Source organism: Aphis gossypii, chromosome 2 (genome assembly GCF_020184175.1).
Source record: "Aphis gossypii isolate Hap1 chromosome 2, ASM2018417v2, whole genome shotgun sequence".
NCBI lineage: Eukaryota > Metazoa > Arthropoda > Insecta > Hemiptera > Aphididae > Aphis > Aphis gossypii.
This window is the reverse complement of record NC_065531.1, coordinates 9302134-9324181: the sequence shown is the minus strand read 5'-3', so window position 1 is coordinate 9324181 and position 22048 is coordinate 9302134. Positions and strand designations below refer to the sequence as shown.

At 25.4% G+C, this 22048-nt stretch overlaps 1 protein-coding gene across 2 annotated transcripts; it reads left to right on the top strand.

Annotated features, from left to right (window-relative positions):
• The first annotated feature begins 3958 nt into the window (after positions 1 to 3958).
• On the top strand, positions 3959 to 19955 carry LOC114120357 (uncharacterized). 2 transcript variants are annotated; one of them, XR_007604378.1, is made up of 29 exons: positions 3959 to 4114; positions 4310 to 4473; positions 5175 to 5375; positions 5501 to 5709; positions 5907 to 6076; positions 6203 to 6387; positions 7062 to 7379; positions 7478 to 7711; positions 9445 to 9615; positions 10642 to 10776; positions 10970 to 11112; positions 11454 to 11709; positions 12273 to 12485; positions 12597 to 12783; positions 13406 to 13532; positions 13838 to 14014; positions 14107 to 14255; positions 14324 to 14436; positions 14518 to 14671; positions 14766 to 14887; positions 15576 to 15700; positions 16348 to 16489; positions 16558 to 16676; positions 16774 to 16929; positions 17319 to 17446; positions 18531 to 18707; positions 18851 to 18983; positions 19344 to 19458; positions 19540 to 19568. XR_007604378.1 is itself a non-coding variant. In XM_027982236.2 (29 exons), exons 1-29 carry the CDS (start codon positions 4066 to 4068, stop codon positions 19614 to 19616), a joined length of 4644 nt encoding a protein of 1547 aa, XP_027838037.1. In that variant the 5' UTR covers positions 3966 to 4065; the 3' UTR covers positions 19617 to 19955. The 2 variants fall into 2 exon arrangements, 1 of the variants encoding a protein (XP_027838037.1); XM_027982236.2 differs by having other exon boundaries at positions 3966 to 4114; positions 18851 to 18978; positions 19540 to 19955.
• Positions 19956 to 22048: the final 2093 nt, after the last annotated feature.

Genomic DNA, 22048 nt, shown 5'->3' with positions numbered 1-22048 from the left:
TCGCGCCAGAAGCGTGTGCCGCGGTGTAACGTCTTCGGTGTTTTTTTTTAAATTTTTTTTTTTTTTTTTTGACGCGGTTCGAGGCGATTGGTAAAAAATATTTGAACTAATCGATTGCGATTGGGTGGGGGTGTAGAATCATTACGCGATAACCGACAAAAACGATTCAAAACAATATCGATGGTTTTATTTAAAAAAAATAGTCATACACATATAAGAAATAGGCTGGCTTTAATTTCCACCTATAATCATTTTACTTATTAATGTAATATTGTACCCATTGATCATGAAGTCTATGCTATAGACGAGTTGTCTAAGAAGTTCTTGTTTTCGTGTACAAGACTCCAGTCAAAGCGTTAAATGGCCCAAATATAATAACATTGAGTTCACGTACGTTTCTAGGATTTTTCGATTTTCGTTTGACATTTATTTTTGCATGATACATATAATATTAAACATATATACCTACTATTATTATAAATCGTCAAAAGTTGAAAAATCTATCAAAACTTCACGTTAGGACATTCGTTTAAAAATACCTAATCTCTAATGAAAATTAAGAATTTAAGTGGGTTATTACTTATATGAAATTTGATTAGTTGCTCTACTTCAGAGTTCAAATTATACGAATATGAACTGAAAGAAAAAAAAATAGGTATATGTACCTATACACCAATCAATATTGAACAGATCTATAATAGTTATTATAACTATTTATGTCTATATAATATGTATATAATGTGGTTTATCATTAGTATTGTTCATAACTATATAAATCGTTAGGTATACCAAAATTTTGAACCTTCATAATATTGTGTAATGAATTATTGTTCGGTCTTTGATAATATTATATTAAATAAATCATCATTTAACCATATACTATACCTATAATATTATACAACTTATTTGACGATAAAGTTGCATATAATATGTATCAGTTAATGACCAATGAATTTATGATTATACATCGATCATCAATGACGTTGTTTCGTTTATAGGTATATACAACAGGAGTGGCTTTTTTATAGGAATATCATGTTATATAGCACTCGAGGTTGCTAGTTTATTGTTCACGAATTTGACCTTTGTGTATGTACTTCGCATATATGTATATAATAAAACTGACAACGGCGATCACTCATATATACCTAATCGAAATAATTGCGCTATAGATAGTGTGAGTGTATTATGTGCCTAAACTAAATATAGTGCATTCATAATAATGCATATTATATACATATTACATACAATAAACGTATTAGTGTATTACAAACGTTTTTTACATAAACAAATCATCGTCGTTTGTACCTATTATTGTGCGATAATTTGCAATTGCCTATAGTATTGTTACATATAATATATGCTGTGGTATATACTATAATATACTATATTATATATCGTTCACACCTTAAAAGTCCTAAAACCATTTACCTAGCTCATACAGTCATACATAGTCATACCTATACCCAATTATAAGTAGAAACCAATTAAATAGATTAAATGGATACTATTATATATATTATATTATATTATTTATTTATTTTATTAATTCAAACAGGCAAAAGCCCAGCAACTGCAGTTTTAAATCAAAAATTATAACAAAATTTAACAAATAGAAAGAAAAAGTGCACAGCATGAGATTAATAGATATTAAATATACAAAATAGCGAATAATTAAATAATATTATTATTTATTATGTAATGTATATAATGTAATAATCAGACCAGGGCTTGATTTATGATTGTATGGGCCCCATGCAGAATTAAATTGAAGTTGGCTCTCGAATTCTGGATTTTAGGTTTCAAAACTATTTATCCACAAAAATGAATAAATGCCACTATAGAAACAGTTAACTATCTCTAATTGTTTCTTTATTAAAATGTATTAGATACTTAATAAAAATCAAAACTATCAAAATAAATTATATTAATTATTCATACAAGTATATTTAATTTCCTGCCTAAAAAAAATAACAAAGTCAAAAAATTGAAGTATTTTTTCTACCATAAAAAGTCTTAAGACAAAAAAAAATATATCATTATAAAATAAGTCTATTTATCACCCCACTCCGAATCTAAAATAAACGTAGGTATAGTTTTAAATTAGATATTATACTTTATGAATAAGGATGGTAATTTCCTAGGAGCTAGCTGGACAGTCAATTTTCAAGTTGTGATATAAAGCGTAATGATGAGTGATGACTTAATATGAGTACCTTATGTATACTATATTATACACAGAATAAGTAGTATGTTTAGGTTCTATTGTTACTAACACCATATATACATACATTTTTTTTTTTGAGGGTATTGACCGAACGTATAAAATATAATATGGAAAAAATTATAGCTATATTATGTTAACTAAAATCCTTAACACGTCTACACGCACACTCACGATTATTCAGTATTTATTAACGATATGTATTTTTCTCAATAGGTGCCAGCAACGTTTAATGTTCATTACATTTTTATGTACATATATTACATGTATAACATATGTATATTATAATTATACATATATTTATTATTATTTTTAATGCCGTTAGTTGCTGTGTAATTTATACAATATACGCTCTGTCCATATTAAATCTTCGGAATGGCTGTGTTTTGCCACCCCGGAAGGCAGAATTAATAACGCTGTATAGGTATAAATTTATAAGTGTTATTCAGTAACCCAACCAAGTGGTATAGCAATTAACAAGCAACAACTAATAAGTTAACTACGTATAAGGCAGTAATATATTTGAAAAAAAAAATAACGTGGAAAAGTTAATATTTTAATGGTCCTTCAAATAAACTGACGACTTGTTTTAAGTGTTAAAATAAATGTATAGAAAAATGTATACCGCCTACAGTTTCATTAAAAAGCTAAACAAACAAGTAATAAATGGACAGTATTTTGCATTTTTGCCCGATGATCGAACATGATAGAAACTAAAATTCAATGTTATGATTTATAAACGTTATAATTAATTGATCTACGAATATCATGTAATAATGTAGGTATAACAAATTAAATTACTCCGTCAATGGGCGATGAAATTAATCGTATTCAATTGTACGCACTCCGATAAGTACCTAATAATATACTATAACATAATTATACTATTATAAATACATTTATAGTGTATACTAATATAAACACTGTAAAATAGTAAACTATTGTTATTGCCAATAGCAAATGTTAATTGCATTATTGTTATGGAATAGTAGACTAAATACATATAAATCGAATATGACTGAAAAAGTAATAGCAGAAATTACAATATGTAAATTAATGAAAATCGAAATTTGAAAAATTTACATTTACAAATTGATGAAAAAACCACATTGTAAACTAAACAAAAATTGTATTCATAATAAACTAAAATGTATTAAAATATTTAAAATTACCATATGCTTACTTTAATTTTTAACATTATTTTATTATACCTAGCTACATTTAAAATTTCAAAATACAATATAATATACTACGATTATACAGTTAGTATTATTATACTTATGAGTTATGATAGTTAAAACGCCGTTAACATTATTATTGTTTAAATTATCAATTTATTGATGTACATATTATATAAAGTAAATAATTGAGTAATTAATAGTATGATATATATAACTCTTGTTTTATTCTCGATTACATAATGTGCAAATTAAAGATAAAATCTAAATAGTTTAGTTGTAATATTATCAGTTATCACACACAATTTAAAATATAAATATATTTGATATTTGAAAGCCTATAGAAAAAACTTATTGATACCTAGTTGCAGATATCATTAAATTAAAAAATATTAAAATACATGAAAATGATAAGAATATATAATTATATTTATATTGGTGTGTCATTTATGTCTGATATTAAATTATTATAATGCACAAAATAAAATTCATTTCATATATTTCATCAATTGATTTTAATGTTTATTGACATTTTTATTTCCATGACAACTACCGCTAAACAAAATCATAACAGGTAGGTAGGTAAAGTACGTTGCTCCTGCCTGATAGTATAAAATTATCGTTCGGATAGACATAAACAAATGGTGACTACATGTTTTAAAAATGTCTGTACATGTATTATTAGTTTTCACTATTTCTGCAATAGTATTAAGTAAGTTGATTATATAAATGACGAACAAAAGTTAATGATTGATAATTATAAATAATGATTTTAATTTAACACAATTTTTAAAAATTATTTTTATTGAAATGCAATTTGATCTTTTTAAATTTATACTAATAATAATTTTTAACTAAACACTGTATAATAAAAATAATATACACTACATATAATGTTTACATTTAGTCAACCCTGTAACAGCCATCGATGAAATATATGTATCACCCTTCATCTATGACGTACAAAATAACACTGATATAGTAATTCAAATAAAGGGTTTGGCGTCAACGATGGACATGATAAAATCAACTACATGCGATGTAATTGATTTGAATTCCCAAATCATTATGGTAATACAATTTAATTTTTAGAATTACAGAAAAATTTAAATAAATAAATTATGTATAATAATGATTTATAAATAATATTTATTTATTATATAATATATAAATTGAAAAATAAAAATTAGCGTATGAATTTCCTAAGTACCAAATACCAGTTAACAATAAACAGAAAAATATTATCACTATATATCAAGTTATCTACAGTAGAACTTATTAATAAGAACCCATTATAAAAAAAATAAAATTCGTAATGCTCGTTTTTTTCTTTTTTTTTTAATAATAATTAGCTTGTAAACATTCTGTTGTAGAAATTTTATCATAAATAATTTAAAAAAAAAAGGAAATTATAAGTAACACATTTAAAAAATTTTATCACATGCTTGCTTTTTTGCACTGCACACTAAAATAAGGCTCCAAATATTAGAGAATCAAGTGAAGAATATTATTAAACGTTAACCTTGTGTGTTTCAAACTTAAATAATTCATACTTCATAGCAATAATTAAGAAATATAGGTACTTACTGTTGCAGTGAAATATGTTAATTAAAAACTAAATGTAAATATTCAATATTCATATTATATCTAAATACTCAAAAGTAAAACAACGACTAATAAAGTATTTAAGTTTCAAAAATTATTAAATTTACTTTATATTAAGTTTTAAGTCTTGAAACGCTAAAAATGTATATTTTTTTCTGTTATTACAGAAAACTGATTTAAATCTAAGTGACACATTTACGACATTGGCACGATTCGAAATTCCAACAGCTTTAGGTGCTTTTAAGATACAATGTTCAAAATTTGGTTCACTTATGAACTTCTATGGTAATTTTTTACTTGTTAATAGTCTACATTTGATAATCGGAAACGTTGAACCAAATTCAATAAAACTAGGAGAAAGTGTTTCAGTAAGTATATAAAATGCATATTCATTCTCTCGTAAAAATGATAGGCACGTATAGGTTAGGTTATCTAATCTAATATCCTATATATAATAATAAATATTTTTTTTTTATACAAATTACGTATTAAGTTCAAACTGGAAATATTTAATTTGAATGAGCCCGTTCCTTTATTATGTTATTTAACTGATGGAGAAGACTATATAATTTTACCAACAAATTCGATCAATGGAAACAAACTATCTACATGGATTACATGTCCTGAGTATAGACTTAATAGAGCCACTGAATACCAAATAACAGTAATATATTCAACGGATGCAATTGATGCAATGTTAAGGTATGATAATAATTTAGAAAAAAATTAATTTTACAATATTTTCTACCTATTTGTTTATAATTATAACTACTGCGGATATGTGGAGATTATTAAATAACGTTCACTAAAATACGTGAAAAATACTAGTATGGATAAAAGATATATTTATACTACACCTATATCTTTGTATTTTTTCTTAAAGATTTTTTATTCTCTAGTTTGAACAATTTCAAAATAGTGACGGTTCAGGCCGATCGCCCAAAAGTTATGAAATCTGGATTCACTAAAGATTTGAGAACTGTTTGGTTTCAATTCGATCAAAATGTTGAGGGACCAGATTCGTGTGATGTCATATTTACTTCAATTACATTAAATCAACTTGGTCACGGTATAATTAACTTATAATTATCGAATGTTTCTACTTATTAAAATCAACACGATTCCGCAAATTTGAAGAATCGTTCTCCACCAATACCTATAATAGGTGTTAAACATATTATTTTAATTTGTGTAGACGCTGTTTGTTGGTTTTCCTCTGATCATTTAACGGTACTCTTAGGATATGTAAAAACTATTAAAGAAAATAAACTTATTGTTCAATTTTCTTCAAACAATAATATAAGGAGTTACCAATCGTTGCCGAATTTGAGTTCAGCAATGTTAAATATTGAAATTATTGTACCAATAATTCCTTCTGAGGTGATTCATTTTTATTCTATTTATCTATTTATTAAATAGGTTAATATATAATATTTTACATTAATATGTATATGTATAATCTGGATTACCGATGTATTAAATTCATTATATAGATGTACCATATACCTAAATGTAAATACGCAATGCAACAAATTATTTATAATTTAATTAAGATTAGAGCTTTAGACAACAATGTAGTAATTAGTTTTTTGTAAAATCTATATATTGTATCTTATAAGTTGACAAGTTATACTTCATTATTTCAAGAATAGATACCTTAAGAGTATAATAAAATATAGGTATTTAAATTATGTTACAAACCACATAGGTATTTATAAATAATAGATTTTATTTTTTAACATAATTCTATTCTCTTGAATTTATTATAGATAATAATTAATGTTGAAATTTTCATTGGCCTAAGGTATTAATTGTATATTATAGTAGGTATATCACTATACAGTATACATAGTAGTGACAATATTATTTATATCCTGATTCCCATTACAATAAGTATAAAATTATTATTTATTAAATAATATTTAAATAAATGATTTTGTTATCATTCATATTGATCTAAAAAAATTGTTTAATAATGCATATTCACATAAAAGTTAGTGGTTTCAAGTTTAAAAATAATTTATTATAATAATTAAGAGAAAAATGTTTGTTAGGTTACATTGCCAGTATATTGGATGAATGGTCCTCGACAATTTTGTAATTTTGACGATGGAGACATTCTTGGAACACAGTCTTCTGAACAATCAATGTATGATTGTATTAGTTCTCAATTTATAAGTGTTTCTACCTTTAGTTCACCTATGCTCAGATTTAGTCCAATATTAAGCTTTAATGACCTTTCAAACTCGGTTCACATGTCAATAGACGAATCTTCACATCGATCCTATTTAGTGAAGAATAGTGTCAGAGATCTTGTGATAATGATAAATCGACAAAACTTCACAAACAGCATTTGTTTAAACAGTGCTTTGGTAATTTAAAAAAACCTAATATATTATAAATTTTTAATGTATTGTGGTTCATTGTATAGTAAATAATTTATATAATTAACCACAATTACTTTTTTCAGATGTTGCCATACGTAGAATATACTTTAGAATTATCGGGAATAAATATTTTAAACCAGTCAGGTTTGAAAAGTCAATTCAAATTCAAATTAATTGAAACTCATGGCATTAAATCCCAGCCAAAATTGCAAATAATGGCACGTCCAATCGTTGCAATTGGGTCTGCAGCTATATTTGAAACAGTTTTGTATCCTATTTGTGGAGAACCAATCGAGGACGATTATAATAATTTACAAGTAAAATTTATTTTAATGAATTTTTAATTAAATATAAACATAATATATTAAAATATATCAAATAAAAAATAATACGGGGAACTCGTTTCTACTGTATAATACATTTTGATTGCATCTACAATGAAATACCAAAGTATGCATTGCGTAAGTTCATACAATATGGATTCCACCTAATGTGGGCACTGGTTAATATTGGCATCCGAGTAATATGGGCCAAATTGTCTGGTCCTAATACAAATGTATTCTAATGTTAAAAAAACAGCATAATATGGGCACTCCATTCGGATTATATGTTGGGCAATTTTTATTATAGCGTTAGAATTTATACATAATGTGTATTTAAAACGACTAATATTATCGGGTTTTATCGGATCTATAAAATAGTACCAATTTATCGAAAGTATATAATAAAAAGGATAACCATTTAAACCTTAACGTTTTATACGTCTTCTACCTCAAAATAGTAATTTTATTTAGTATGTTATATTTGGTTTTATTTATGTAGTAATTTAAAAAATGTTTCAATTGTATGATTCACATGTACTAAATAAGAACTTTTTTGGATATTATAAATTTTTGTGTTTTTGAACTAATTTCAGTTTGTAAGCAACCGCTTAATATGCGCGAATACGGCTGGCCCCAACTACTCCATATATTAAGCGGAATCCCTGCAGTATAAGTAAAAATTGAACTTAATAAAAAGATCATTAAAAACTGAATCTGAGCGAAGGAGGTTGATAGATCAGCATTCATTTCTATGAATAGTTTATGTTATATTATACTTATGTTATTATTAGTATTTTATTAATTTGATAGATTGCAAAAATATTTACTGAAAGTTTTAGGTTTAAAAACTATAATTTAGAAGTTCATATATCGATATGTATAATGTATATAGTAGATTGATGTGATTTTAGATTCATGGTAATGTAAGCAGCTTAAAATAAGTTAAAATATTTTTAAAAATTTTTAAATAAGGTATGTATATTCCTAATAAAATTTCGAATCTACGATCAATATTTTTTAATTAAAACCTGAATATTATATTCTTTTTTATCGAATTAATGAGTAACAAAATGATATTTTTATAAAAATTTTGTACTGCATTTTTATAATATATTTGGTTAAATTTTTTTTTCATATTGACATGGCTGTGAATTTTTTTCATAAAAAAACTGTTCGTTCTGAAATTGTTTTTCTGAAAACAACATACATCACATTCCAAGTGTTCATTATTGTGACTTGTATACGAACTATTCATAATAAAGTATTGTTATTATTTTCGATTTACGGCACGTAAATGATAACTGATTCCTTATTAATTATAATTGTTTGGGATTATAAGTTTCTCAGGTTTGGCTATTTTATCTTTTGATTGAGCTATTAAATGTATTTATTTATATGGATAACCAAATTTTATCAATTATTTAAATAAAATACTGTTTGACATCATAGTTTTATTATTCCTATATATATATATATCTATGTAACATCATTAAGTATTCATTTTGATAATAAACATGGCACGTGTAATAAATTTATATAGACTCACTACAGGTTTAAAAAAATTATACATTTATATTCAGAAATTAAATTTTGTCGAATTATTTGCCAAATAAAAAACTAATATAAATATAGGTAGGTACCTAGTACCTACCTAATACTAACTAATAAGTGTTAATTTTTGTAGCTTACATATTATTGTATTGATGAATTATATTTTCTATATGTAGTATAGTTGGTATTTTATAACCGAAAACAGTAAATACAATATCATTGGAATGAATGGCCCAGTATTGATATTGGATACAAAAGGACTAATTCCAGGCAAAAATTATACGATCGGTTGTGAATTACATAATGATATCATTTACCCAGGGAAGAAAACTACAGCAATGGCAAAGGTAAATCTATGCGATCGAAATATAATTATTTAATGTTCCTTATACATCTATATACATTCTACAATAATAGTATATAAATTTACTCTTTACCGTGGGCGTCTAAAGGTAAAATTTTAGAGGGAGGCAAGATAAAAAAATTCTCAAATTTAAGATAATAAAGATTTATTTTCACATATTAATGTAAATATGCCATATTTATTGAACTATAAGTTCATAATATTTCTTGTGTAGGAGGGGGCAAGTGCCCTATCTTACCCTCCCCTCAAGGGTGCCCATGGTCTCTACACTTAAGTTTTAATTCTTATACGTATTTTTTGTTTATCAACATATATATTATAATCTGTTATACATAAATAAACAATAAATAACATAGATTATAGAAAATCAAAAAAATTGACATGAAACCATTTAGCAATAGAATCTCAACATTTAAAATATTAGAGTTAATACTTTTTTTTATATTTCATTTTAAAAGTTCTCAGTGGCTAGTTTCAAGACAATATGGGAGAGGACATAAAACACATAACTCGTGAAAGGGTTACTATTGCTGACTTTTTAATTATTGTTTTGATCCAGAGTTAGTTTTTTGCAATTAACTTGAACTCTACTCGAAGGGGAATTTGGTAGAACGGAGTTACTTACATATACTTGGAAATCGAATATTTCCACTGTGTGTATACACAGTTAATAAATATATTAATTAATACAGTTTTAAATGTTTAATTAACTGCCCAGAGAAATTGTAGTTATCAAAATCGATTAGCAATCAACATTGCCTATATGAAACTCCTTTTATACATCGTTAATAAACACTGGAAACCAAAAATTATGGATTGCAATTTTAACAATAAATTTATAGGTACAAGTTATATCATACAACTAAATTATTGACTCTATATACATAAATCTGTAAATTAATTAAAATTATTTTTTATTGATATGCTTATAATAATTTAAAATAAAATTGTATAGATAATTTTAAACGATATCTACCTATAAAATATAAATGCATAATATATAATGTAGGATGAAATTGATTTTGGAGTTGAATCACTTAACGCTAAAACAATTATAGTGCCACAGCAAATTGTGGTTGGATTTGGCCGATCCATTCACTTGAGGATAAAACATCAAAAATATGTCACAATGGAAGATATGCAAGTACGTTAAAAAATTTTATTTTAAATTAAATTTTTCAACACAGACTATACAAGGAGATATATAAATGTATATTATAAAATAAATGCCGTATTACTTTGATTTTTCAATAAAACAGTCTTAAACAGCTTTATATTTATACTTACATACATTTATTTGTAATAGTTATACCACTACTGTATTTTGTTTGTTATAGTATAAATGGCTTTGCAAAACAACTAATGGTGATGATTGTTTAATGGTTGGAAATTATCCTGCGTTAAAAGAAGCTATGGATCAAAAATCATCATCAACATCTTCAGAATTAATAATTCGGGAATTAACCTTACAGCCAGGAAGGTATAATATTTATAAAAAATCCTGACATTTTAAACTATGTGAAAAAAAATATTACATAATGTGAAAACTGGAACTTTTTAATTTTCTGAGAAATAATCAACTATTTTTTTCTTAAATTTATTATTAAATCCACTACACGTAATCTTAAATCATTCTAATTTGAAAGCATATTGTATTTAAATGGTGGCTGTAGAATTATATTATTTTAGTGGTACACTGGTGCCACCGCAGCAGTGGTACATTATGTGCAACTACATTTTCTCACTATTATGTGGGTCTTTTTGTTATTATAATATTATTTTTTTTTTTTGTTATTTTAATTACATGACATTATCATTTAGGTATTACTTTGTGGTTCAAATATCATTAGGTGGCATTCCGATTGACTCTGCTGTATCCGTGGTTGTGGTTTCTTTTGAATCTGGTCCACATATAATGTTTTATTGGCCTGATGGAAATTTCAACCCCAGTATGCCTACACTACCCGGAAGTAGTATTATAATGGCTGCTACTGTCTCCTTTTTAACTCCCAGTTGCTCAACTACTTGGACTACGTCATCAGATTCTGGATACAGTTATTTAACGTCAAAATATATGGTAAATACTTAATATTTAACAACAAAACACATTTTTTTATTAATATTTTATGTACCTATGCAGTATCCATATACGTACATACCTATATAAAAGTACAAATTAAAAACATCGAATTTTATGTACATAATTCTCTAGTTCAGAGGTTCTCAAACTTTATTTTTTTCGTACAATTTGGGTATATTATTAATCAATCACGTACCACTATAATGACTAAAAATTGAACGATCTAAATTGTACAATTAAATACTTTACTTTTAAGTTAAATACATTTATTTTAAATAATAATACAGTAAAGTACTACAATATAATTGATTTTATTTATTAGTTTTTTGAACTAAGATTTAAACAACAAATTTTCAAGGAGATCTGAATTGAATATTTATTTTTAATTTTTCGTTCTACCACCATGCGGCTTTCCGCATACCACCATGTAGACTGTAGTCTTTCGCGTACCACAGTTTGAGAACCACTGCTCTAGTTGATACAGATAGATCACGTTAATAATTATCTATTGAATAATAATTAATAATTAATGGCTTGCGTGTATATTATATATTATATAGGGTGGAAAAAATAAAGTCATTAGAGAATTTATGCCTGCTCGAAATGAAACATTTTCACACGATATTCGCATTGCAGTATCATTGCCAAATAAAATTAACCAAAATACAAATTTCTTACTGAAACTAAGTGTCCATTGTGCTTCTTTTAAACATTCAATATTTGGGGTTGTGCCAATTTCAATAGTTGCTCCACCGCGTGCATCAAAATTAGAAGTATGTGTTTTAATTGAGATATTATAATTTCAATAGGCCAATCAATTATATTATATTATGGTAAATTTATTTATGACCTAGGTATATAAATTCATGTTTTTATATTATCAGGTAACACCGAAAGAAGGAATTGGTATTTTAACTAAGTTCAAATTTTATACTAATGCAGCATATGACAGAAAATCAAGTCACCCAATCCGATATAGTTTTGGATTTTATATACCAGAGTTAACAACCGTTCCAATATATTTTTACACTTCAACTTTCAGGTTACAAACAGAAACAATTCTTCCATCAGGTTAATAAAATATTGTTGCATATATTTAGACCATATCAATAGCGTATTTACTGCTTCCCCCTCAGCTAGCAGTTCGCACACACAATACTTGACAGAGTTCGAAACAGAACAATAAATTTATGTGATAATAAATATGTGTGTGTGTGTGTGTGTAACTTGTGTCTACTGTTGTAGTACTGTCTAATGATCTTTTGAAACAACAACAATTATTCGTAATAATCAGTAAAAACATTTAAACTAAATAAATTTATTTTATTAAGATTTATCAAAATTACAAAAAAGAGCAAATTGTTTTTTAGTTAAAAATGCATGTAATTTTTAATTGTAATATCAAAGATTAATTTAAAATACACAATAATTTAAACTAAATAACATTTTGTTTTTCTAACATGAAAGTTTTTTGAACACTAATCACAAAAACTACAAATTTAACATAAACCCAACGTTAAGTTTTAAGGAATATTAATGAACCTTAAATTAATAAAGGGAGAAGAGCAAACTTTTCCTTAAAACATGACGCACCGGAGGATATTATAAATACGTCATATTAGTTCACACAAATAAGTAGTTTTGTGTGCTTTTATTATACATAGCGTATTCTAATATTCTTATTTTAATACAGTCAATTTGGGTACATCAAGGATTAAAACTATTTTAAAAGTATGCAATGTTCACGAAAGTTGTAGTACGATTGAAGGTCCAGAAATATCTGTCCATCATCCAACACAGATTTCAGATGAAGATATAACGTAAGATTCTTTTATAATAATATAATATTTAATGATTTAATTATATAAGTAAGTTATATTAGTTAAACAAACCTATATATATATATAGTATATAATATATAGATACTTATAGTGTCAAAGAATACAAGTCTCAGTTTTGACACTTTTTCTAATTGAATACACATTGTAAAAATATTTTCTACTTATTTGTGTTTTCAAAAAGAAAAAAAAAGGTTATACCAAAAACGTAATCATTTTAGATTTGAAATTATACTATACTAAAGCTGAATAATAATGTATAGTTATATTTATATATTTTCACGTAGATACTTTGAACAAAAATACAGGCGTATGTTGGTGAAACAAATGCTAACTGAATCGGAAGCATATATGTTTACTTATATGATAACATTAAAAACTTTCAAAATTGAAGTGTATGAAAAAACTTCTAATGAACTATTTAATCTTATTTCAATGTATATCAATAATGATATTATGGAAAGGTATAGAATTTACAGCTTTAGAATTTTCATAATTATATAATTAAACACAATACTATTATAAATTATTAATTATTTTGAATAACATTGTATAGCGTATCCTATGGCATAGAGTACATTCCATTTGGACTGGCACTTTTAGATTCAATTTCTCGTACTTTTTTTGTACTTCCAAAGTTTAATAATATAATTGTCTCTCAATCGTTAGTATCATTACGAGATCGAATATACGCAAAATTAATAGGTACAAGATTTTGGTAATTTAAAAACGAATAGAGAAAATAAAAAAAATGTATTGATATATTTTTACAGCTTACGATAACGAACCAATGTCAAATACCGCAAATAACATAAAATACATCTTAAAATATGTAAATTCTAATATGCATAATATTAATTCTCAAACAGAGATCAATACAGAAGTGGTACGTTATTTCTATATCTAATAATAGAAGATCATAATAAACTCCCAACTAAAATCTTTAAAAAAATGTTAATATTTTCAGGTGAAATCATTTTTACATGTCTCAGAAATCGTGATTTTAAACAAGGAAGATGGACCTGATGGATTAAATGAAAAAAAAAAGTTGCTTGATAGTGTTGAAAATTATGCTAAACGTGTTTGTTTGACAATGGATGAAGAACAAGAAATATATGTAGGTTAGTTAAAGGAGAAATTAATGATCAAACGGACCTTGTTCAAAATTGTTATTAAAACGGTAAATATATATATTTTAATTTTAAAATGTATTAGGATCATTAGTTGGAAGTTTCAGCGTACGACAAGTAAATAGTGTCAGTTTAATAGACCCATACATTGAGATACCTACATGTAATTCGGATTTTCACAAAAAATGTATCAAACAAAGATCTAAGGTAATTACTTAAGTATATTATTTTTCTGTTATACTTCAGAAATCATGAAGTTTAAACAAAATCTTTATTTGTAGAAAATATTATTTTTTTTATGAATAATTTTCTGATGGATTAAATTTAACTATTAGGTAAATACATATCATTCAAAATATTTCTTAAAAAAATTATTATTTTTAGGACTGGAAATTTGATACTCTAAAAAAAATAAGAAACTTTTCTATAAAAAATGTATTAATATCCTAAATAAGATTTTAAAATAATTCACTTATAAAATACATTATAAAACTATGATTACAACAAAAATGCTAAACTAATTTATACAAAATTATAGAAATTTAAGATGCATTTCATAGTATTGTAGTAAGAAAAATATTATACTAATTATTTACTGTGTTAATTGAATAATTTGATTGAATTGATAACCGTGAATTCGGTTTATTAATTTTGTAATCATAAAAATAAATAAATACCCTTAAAAACCAAAAATTGTAAAAAAATGTAATATATATATTAGGTATATACATTATACACTTAATGAGACTTGAAACCAACTTGTACAATAGTATCATAACGATAATCGTTGACACTTGAGAAAAAGGAATTATTCTTTTTTCACAATATTTTATACTTTCTGTATTAATGTGCTAATACTGCTAATAATTAAATTATGTTTTATTTAAAAATTTAGGTTAAGATCAACAAAAACCTTTTTTTATCTCATAGAACTGAGTTTCCATTATGTTTTATGGGTTTTCACTTCTATGATGATTTTTTCACTCAAGTTTATGGTAATAAAGGACAATTTCTTAAGAGGTAATAATAGTCAATTAAAAATACATATTATTATATTTACGTATGTCCTATATCATTTTTATTTGGAAAATTCTTGAAAATAGTGGCAATTATAGATTTCAAATTACGAAGATCATCGTAAACATAATTTAAAATTTTAAGTTATTATAAATTACAATCAACAAAGTTAAGTTATAAATAACTCAGAGTAGATTTGATGTATTTCTATGAATAGTTTTAATTATGATTTTTTGTTGCGTACTGGTTGAAGGATTCGTACAAGATGTTAGAAATATTGGTTTCTTACTTCTCATTATCGTAACCCATTATAATGGGTTAGGTTATAGTACTGACCAGTGACCCATGATATTCAATTAAAATATATTTTACTTTAAGGTGAATATCCACTACTGACATAAATAATTGGGATATTTTCACGAGGACTTCGAGGTATTAAAAGTTATTGCCATAATAACGATGTGTGTTCAGAGTCTGTTAATGGAAATTTAAATTGTCCTTATCAAAATAGATTATATATATTATATTATATTCATCACGTTAAGTTAGAACTATAGAAACGAATAAACTATTAAACTATATGAGTGTTAACTGTCGAGTAAAGATATTTATAATAATATTATTTTACTTACATTGGCATTTTTATTTAGACATAGTGGATTATTTGGATTTCATATTATGAAGATGAATAATAAAAGAAAATTTAACTATGAAAATGTGTTATCAAATCCATCAAATATATTAAATATTGTAGAAATTCCATTACAATCGACAACTGATACCCAACTAGAAGTATTAAACAATAATTTGTTAAATTTCCTATCTACTTATTTACTTAATTGAAAATTCTTAATTTTTAGTGTAGATATTGGAACGGTATATTAGGTTGGACTAATGAAGGATGTAAGTTTCTTGGTGTTGTCACAAAATTATCTAATCAATATGCTACGTGTGAATGTCCAGCATTTAAATATTACGGGTAAATTGCACTATTAAAAATAAACCAATAAAATATAACTTGTATATTACACACATAATAATATATCTATTATATATTACAATATTAAAATTTTCAGAATATTTTCTGCAGATGATACAAATGTTGTATTCGATAATTCTGTATCAGATTCAACACATAATACAGTCGTTTATGTAAATAAAAATAAGAATCAGTTTTTCAATAATTCTTCAATTACTCAAAGATCTCTTTCTGATATATGTGTTGCTTTCAAGTAAGAAATATTGTCAATACTTAAAAATACTATACAAAATAGTTTTTAGATTTTCAGAAAATTTTACCTAAATATCAAATTTTCTCGAATAATATTTGTTAATTGTGTGGTCGTGCATAGTGGTATTTTATAAAATATATATAATTTTGTATGATATTTTGTCATAAATAAAAACTATTGAGTAAATTAATAGGTACCTATTTATAAAATTAGAAGGAGGGAAAATTATTTTTTTTTTATCGCTTAACGATTGAGTAGGTCAATTACTCAACTCTATAGTGTTTTAAGTCTTTAATAAAACAATTACGTTTTGTATCAAATATGAAATAGGTATTTTCAATATATTCTACAAAAAAAAAGTAATTTAACGTTTGTACCCATATTCACAGAATAAATGGGGATCCTGCTGATTTGTATGATCAAAATCTTAGGGATTTAGAAAATTCTTTAAGTCGACAATTGACGGAAAAAATTCTATCTCTTTCTTCAGTTTTAAAAGAATTAAAGTTGATTATGAGTAAGTTATTTTATTTTATTTTTTTTTTTTCAAACATTTAATAGAGTGTGAATTACAGAATTATTTAAAATATAGATATATTTCAAGATATTCATTTATTACATACTTAATTTGACAGTCATATGATTATGATATCGATATCGATCATAGTTATAACAAAATAAATCTTATAGAAGATCACTAATTATTAAGAATGCTTTTATATTTAAGTATTTCATATTTTCACATAATGCAATAGTTAATTATACAACACTAATTTAATGGTTTGAATAACTTTGAATTATTATAAGTTTATAACTTAAAAATAGAAAACTTTTTAACTGCATGCATAGTTTTTTATTATCAATTATTGTTTATGCATTTAATGTATCTATCTTATAACTTACATTAATAAATAATAATTATTGTAACTTGTAAATACTTTAGTACAAAAAATTAATTTAACTTCGTGTTTTTATTATTATAAATATGTACCTATAGTGCTTGCACATGTTATAGTAATAACATGCCATTTGGTCATTATGAGATTCGGAGGTGGTTGGGTGTAACTACTTTGGCATCCTAATTTTTTTGCGTCTTATTGGTCTACTATAAAATTTAACTTTCCGATGGCTGGTGCATAAAAAATAATATATAATGTTATGAAAACCATAATACATCTGTAATATAATATGTTTGGAGGTTATATTATGTACATATTTATTTTTTATAAATGTACCAACTCGTATATTACTAGCAATTAGCATGCATGAAAAAAGTTATTTTCAATTTTTTACTTTATCAAAATATTAAATATAATATTTAATGTTTCAATCTTATACATAATACATGTTTCGTACACATACATAAAAAATATATCGTGAATTTACTATTTACTATTGCGAAGGAAAAGTATAACCGGGTAATTAAGAAAAATTGTTAGCCTAAAGTGTTGGCACCTCTATTATAAAAACTCAAATTGCATCACTAAATATAGTATTTGCAATAAAAATATAAAAGTACCTATATATAGTGTTGTGCATGAATTAGTACGATAATGTATATTATATTTAAGAACTCAATGTATTTTTCATTTTTACTGTAGGTGAACCGATGTATATAACTTTACATTTAATTCAAAACGTAAATATTACTACAGATGAATCTATTCACGACCTCGTCAAAAAACTAGCTGATGGATCTTTAATTTTATACGACTTGCATAGATTTAGGTTATATGTGCCAGAACAACCATTACGAATTATCCAGCCGCGTAACTTAGGTAAATATGAATACATTTCTTTTTTATGATATACATTATATTAAAATAATAAGAAACAAAATTCATTATTTTTTAACATTTATATAAATAAAATTATTTATTTATATTTATACCTATTTAACAAAAAAATATTTATTTTTTAGAATTTAGTGAAACAGGAAAAAATATTGCTTTGTTTTTTGCTATATTTGTGGCGTTTCTCGCCTGTTTTGTGTTTGGTTCAATATTATTCAAACGACATCAACTTCTTTCCGATATTTCAGATGTACAAGTAAAGTAAAAATAAAAGCATTATATAGCTTATTAATCTATAAGATGAACAAATTACATTGTTGTTTTAATTTAACTATAGTTATATAGTACTTACTACTTATATACATTTAGTAAGTATTAATAAAATACCTATTTATAAAAATAATTCAATTCTACTTAAATAAAAATTAAAGGAAAAAGTTTTAAATAGTGAATGAAACCATGTTTATATATAAACATCATAAGGAATAAAATGTGTTTTAAATTTTAATACCTAGTATAATAATAAATAATAATGTAATTTTGTGCGAACATTAAAACAATTCAAATGGCTACCCATTAATCATATTTGCATTATGTCATATAAACCGAAATTTTTTTCAGCAAAATTTAAAAACAAAAGATCCTATAAGACGACCAAAATATAAAAAATTGGAATCCACTGAATTGATTGAACAAAATACAACCTCAGAACAAAGATTTTGCCATTTTAATAACAGTAAATGAAAATTAATTATAGTAGTAAAATATTAAATAATTTGTTATTTATAAAACTTAAATTATTAATTAATTATTTCAGATGTAGAACTTTCGGACTCTGGCATTACATTACATTCTGATAGAACACAAGTTAATTTATTACAGCAACTTCATTAGCTTAAAATTTGTATAGAGATGAAAAATTGTGTTTTGTACTATTATACTAAATAATAAAATAACTAATTTGAATAAATATAATTAGATATTTATATTGATATTTTATGTCACCTAAGTAAGTGTTTAGTTTCATCACTAACATGTTTAATGTTTAGGGCAAACATTTAAGCTATATAAATACTAGTACATAGTATGTATTTATACAAATATTTCAAATATTACCTATACATTTATTATAATATTAGTATTTAATTATTATAATAACATATATTAATACCATATTATATCAACTTATTTCACTCAAATTCTATATTTATTGTTTAAATAAGTAATTTCTTAATTGACTACCTGTAAAATTATTTTTAGATTTTTTGGTTTCAGTATCGCAAAAAAATCTTTTATTAAATCTTCCAAAGTTAGATGTATAAAGAACATTTTTATAAATAATTAATTGTAAAAGAGTTTAGGTCTTTTTTTCATTGCAATTTTGACGAATTTCATCAAAATGCTAACTAACAATTTATAAAATTTTACTTATGTATTTTTATATTTTTTTTATATAGATATAAAAACAACTTATATGGGATCTTGGATAAAATTTTTAAGAATTTTTACCCAGCGAATAATTTTTATTAATATTTAAAGAAAAAAAAATCAAAAATGTCTATAGTAGCTTAAAAAGAGTCGAAATATTTTGAAAACTATACAATGATAAAAATTTTTTTTTAAATTTCAAGCATCTAGTTTTTCGTTTTTAAATTATAACATAAATTATTATTAACAGTTTGAGAAGTAATAGTTATTATACGGGTGAATGTATATTTACTATTTAATATTTTATAACACTAATTTAATAGTTGGTAAATTAAAAATGTTTTTCCAAAAAAAATTTTCAAATAATAAAATATGATTAAATTATAAAAAACTGTAGTATTTTATTTAAGAGTTTAAATACATCTATTGGCTGTTTATAGTATCCTGTTTATGCCATTTTTAATTGTTTTGAAGGAGATATTCTAAGTGTATCACGGAGACAATTTTTAATTCGCTTACTGTTCAATGTTCATACTCGCTAGGTATCAGACCAATTTTTTACAAAAAAAGTTTTCATATACCTACATTCCATTTTCTATAAAATTAGGAATACCTAGTTATGGATCCAATCGGAAATGATATTGAATGCGATATATATCGTCCAGATGTAGAGATAATTATGACGTCGGTTGAAACCTCAACGTGTAAAATTAAAACTCCCGGTCCCGATACATGGAAAATGTCAAGATGGCGGTTCCGGTGGTGAGCCCAGACGAGGAGCCAATATTGACGCTAGCGCCTTCCGCGGAGCTGATGACGGAAGCCATCAGTTTTGTGGAAACGGATACCAATGCGCCGGTCGAAACCATAACACATGACATTGAAACTCCCGGTCCCGTGATAGAAAAAGTTAAGGTGGCTCCGCCGGTGTTGTGCCCCGTGGAAAAACAGACATTGTCGCCGTGCGAAGAAAATGACAAAGAGGCCACTATTATTGACACAGACAAGACGGTGCCATTGCGAAAAAAAAAAAAGTCAATTCTTGTCAGCCCTACGGAGAGGTCTCCGCAGAGTCTTCAGGACCATCTGCGGTTGTGGTTGCAGTGTAACGTCATCGAACCACCCAGCTGAGAAGGAGTATAGGGACGAATTCGTCCATGAGTTGAAAAAATTCAATGACAGATACTCAGTATAAGGGTAAGAAAACCCTTATTTATCGAGACCGTTAGACCGGTCAAATTAGATGTGGCGCAGATTCAGCTAAGTATGGCAGTGGAACGGATGTCCGTTACACCGTGCAGCGTTTCCGGGCTAATCGGTGTGCGGCATCGGCGGCCGGCAGTTCGAACTCGACCGGCGGGGCACTTGGGCGAAAATGACATCGGACACGAACCACCGCACTGGTTCGCCGAGTTTTCGTCCTGGAATCCCGTCGACCGAGCACGGGCGGCCGGCCGCCATCCGTTCCTGCCATTCCACACTTTTTTTCTATTAGTTTTTTTTAAGTATTTTCGTTACTTTATTAAAAAATAAAAATTATCTTTGTTATATCATTATGTAATAAATTATAATATAAATTAAAATGTTTGCGTACACAAAATGAACTTTGTTTTTCATATTTTAATAGTCTATTATTATTCTAAGATTCATAAATATATAATTTATATTTAAAATCCACATTATTCGTCAGTTCAATACTCGTGAGAAAAAGTTGTACTATGTATCTATATGAAAAAAATACTGACAAAAGTATTTTTTGAAAATTAATTACTAAATGTTGCGAATACCTACAGTTAAATTAGATTTGTTTTTTTCTAACAAATGATAATAAATTAATAAGTCATTTCTTAGTTTGAAATTGTGTAATATTTTTTTTGATATTTTTTGAATATTATAAT

Excerpts from the sequence above, each read along its gene's own strand:
- LOC114120357 (XM_027982236.2), top strand. The coding sequence starts at position 4,066 with ATGTCTGTACATGTATTATTAGTTTTCACTATTTCTGCAATAGTATTA. Across the intron at positions 6,388-7,061 it reads TACCAATAATTCCTTCTGAG|GTTACATTGCCAGTATATTG; the intron begins GTGATTCATTTT and ends AATGTTTGTTAG. Across the intron at positions 16,930-17,318 it reads GATATATGTGTTGCTTTCAA|AATAAATGGGGATCCTGCTG; the intron begins GTAAGAAATATT and ends CCATATTCACAG.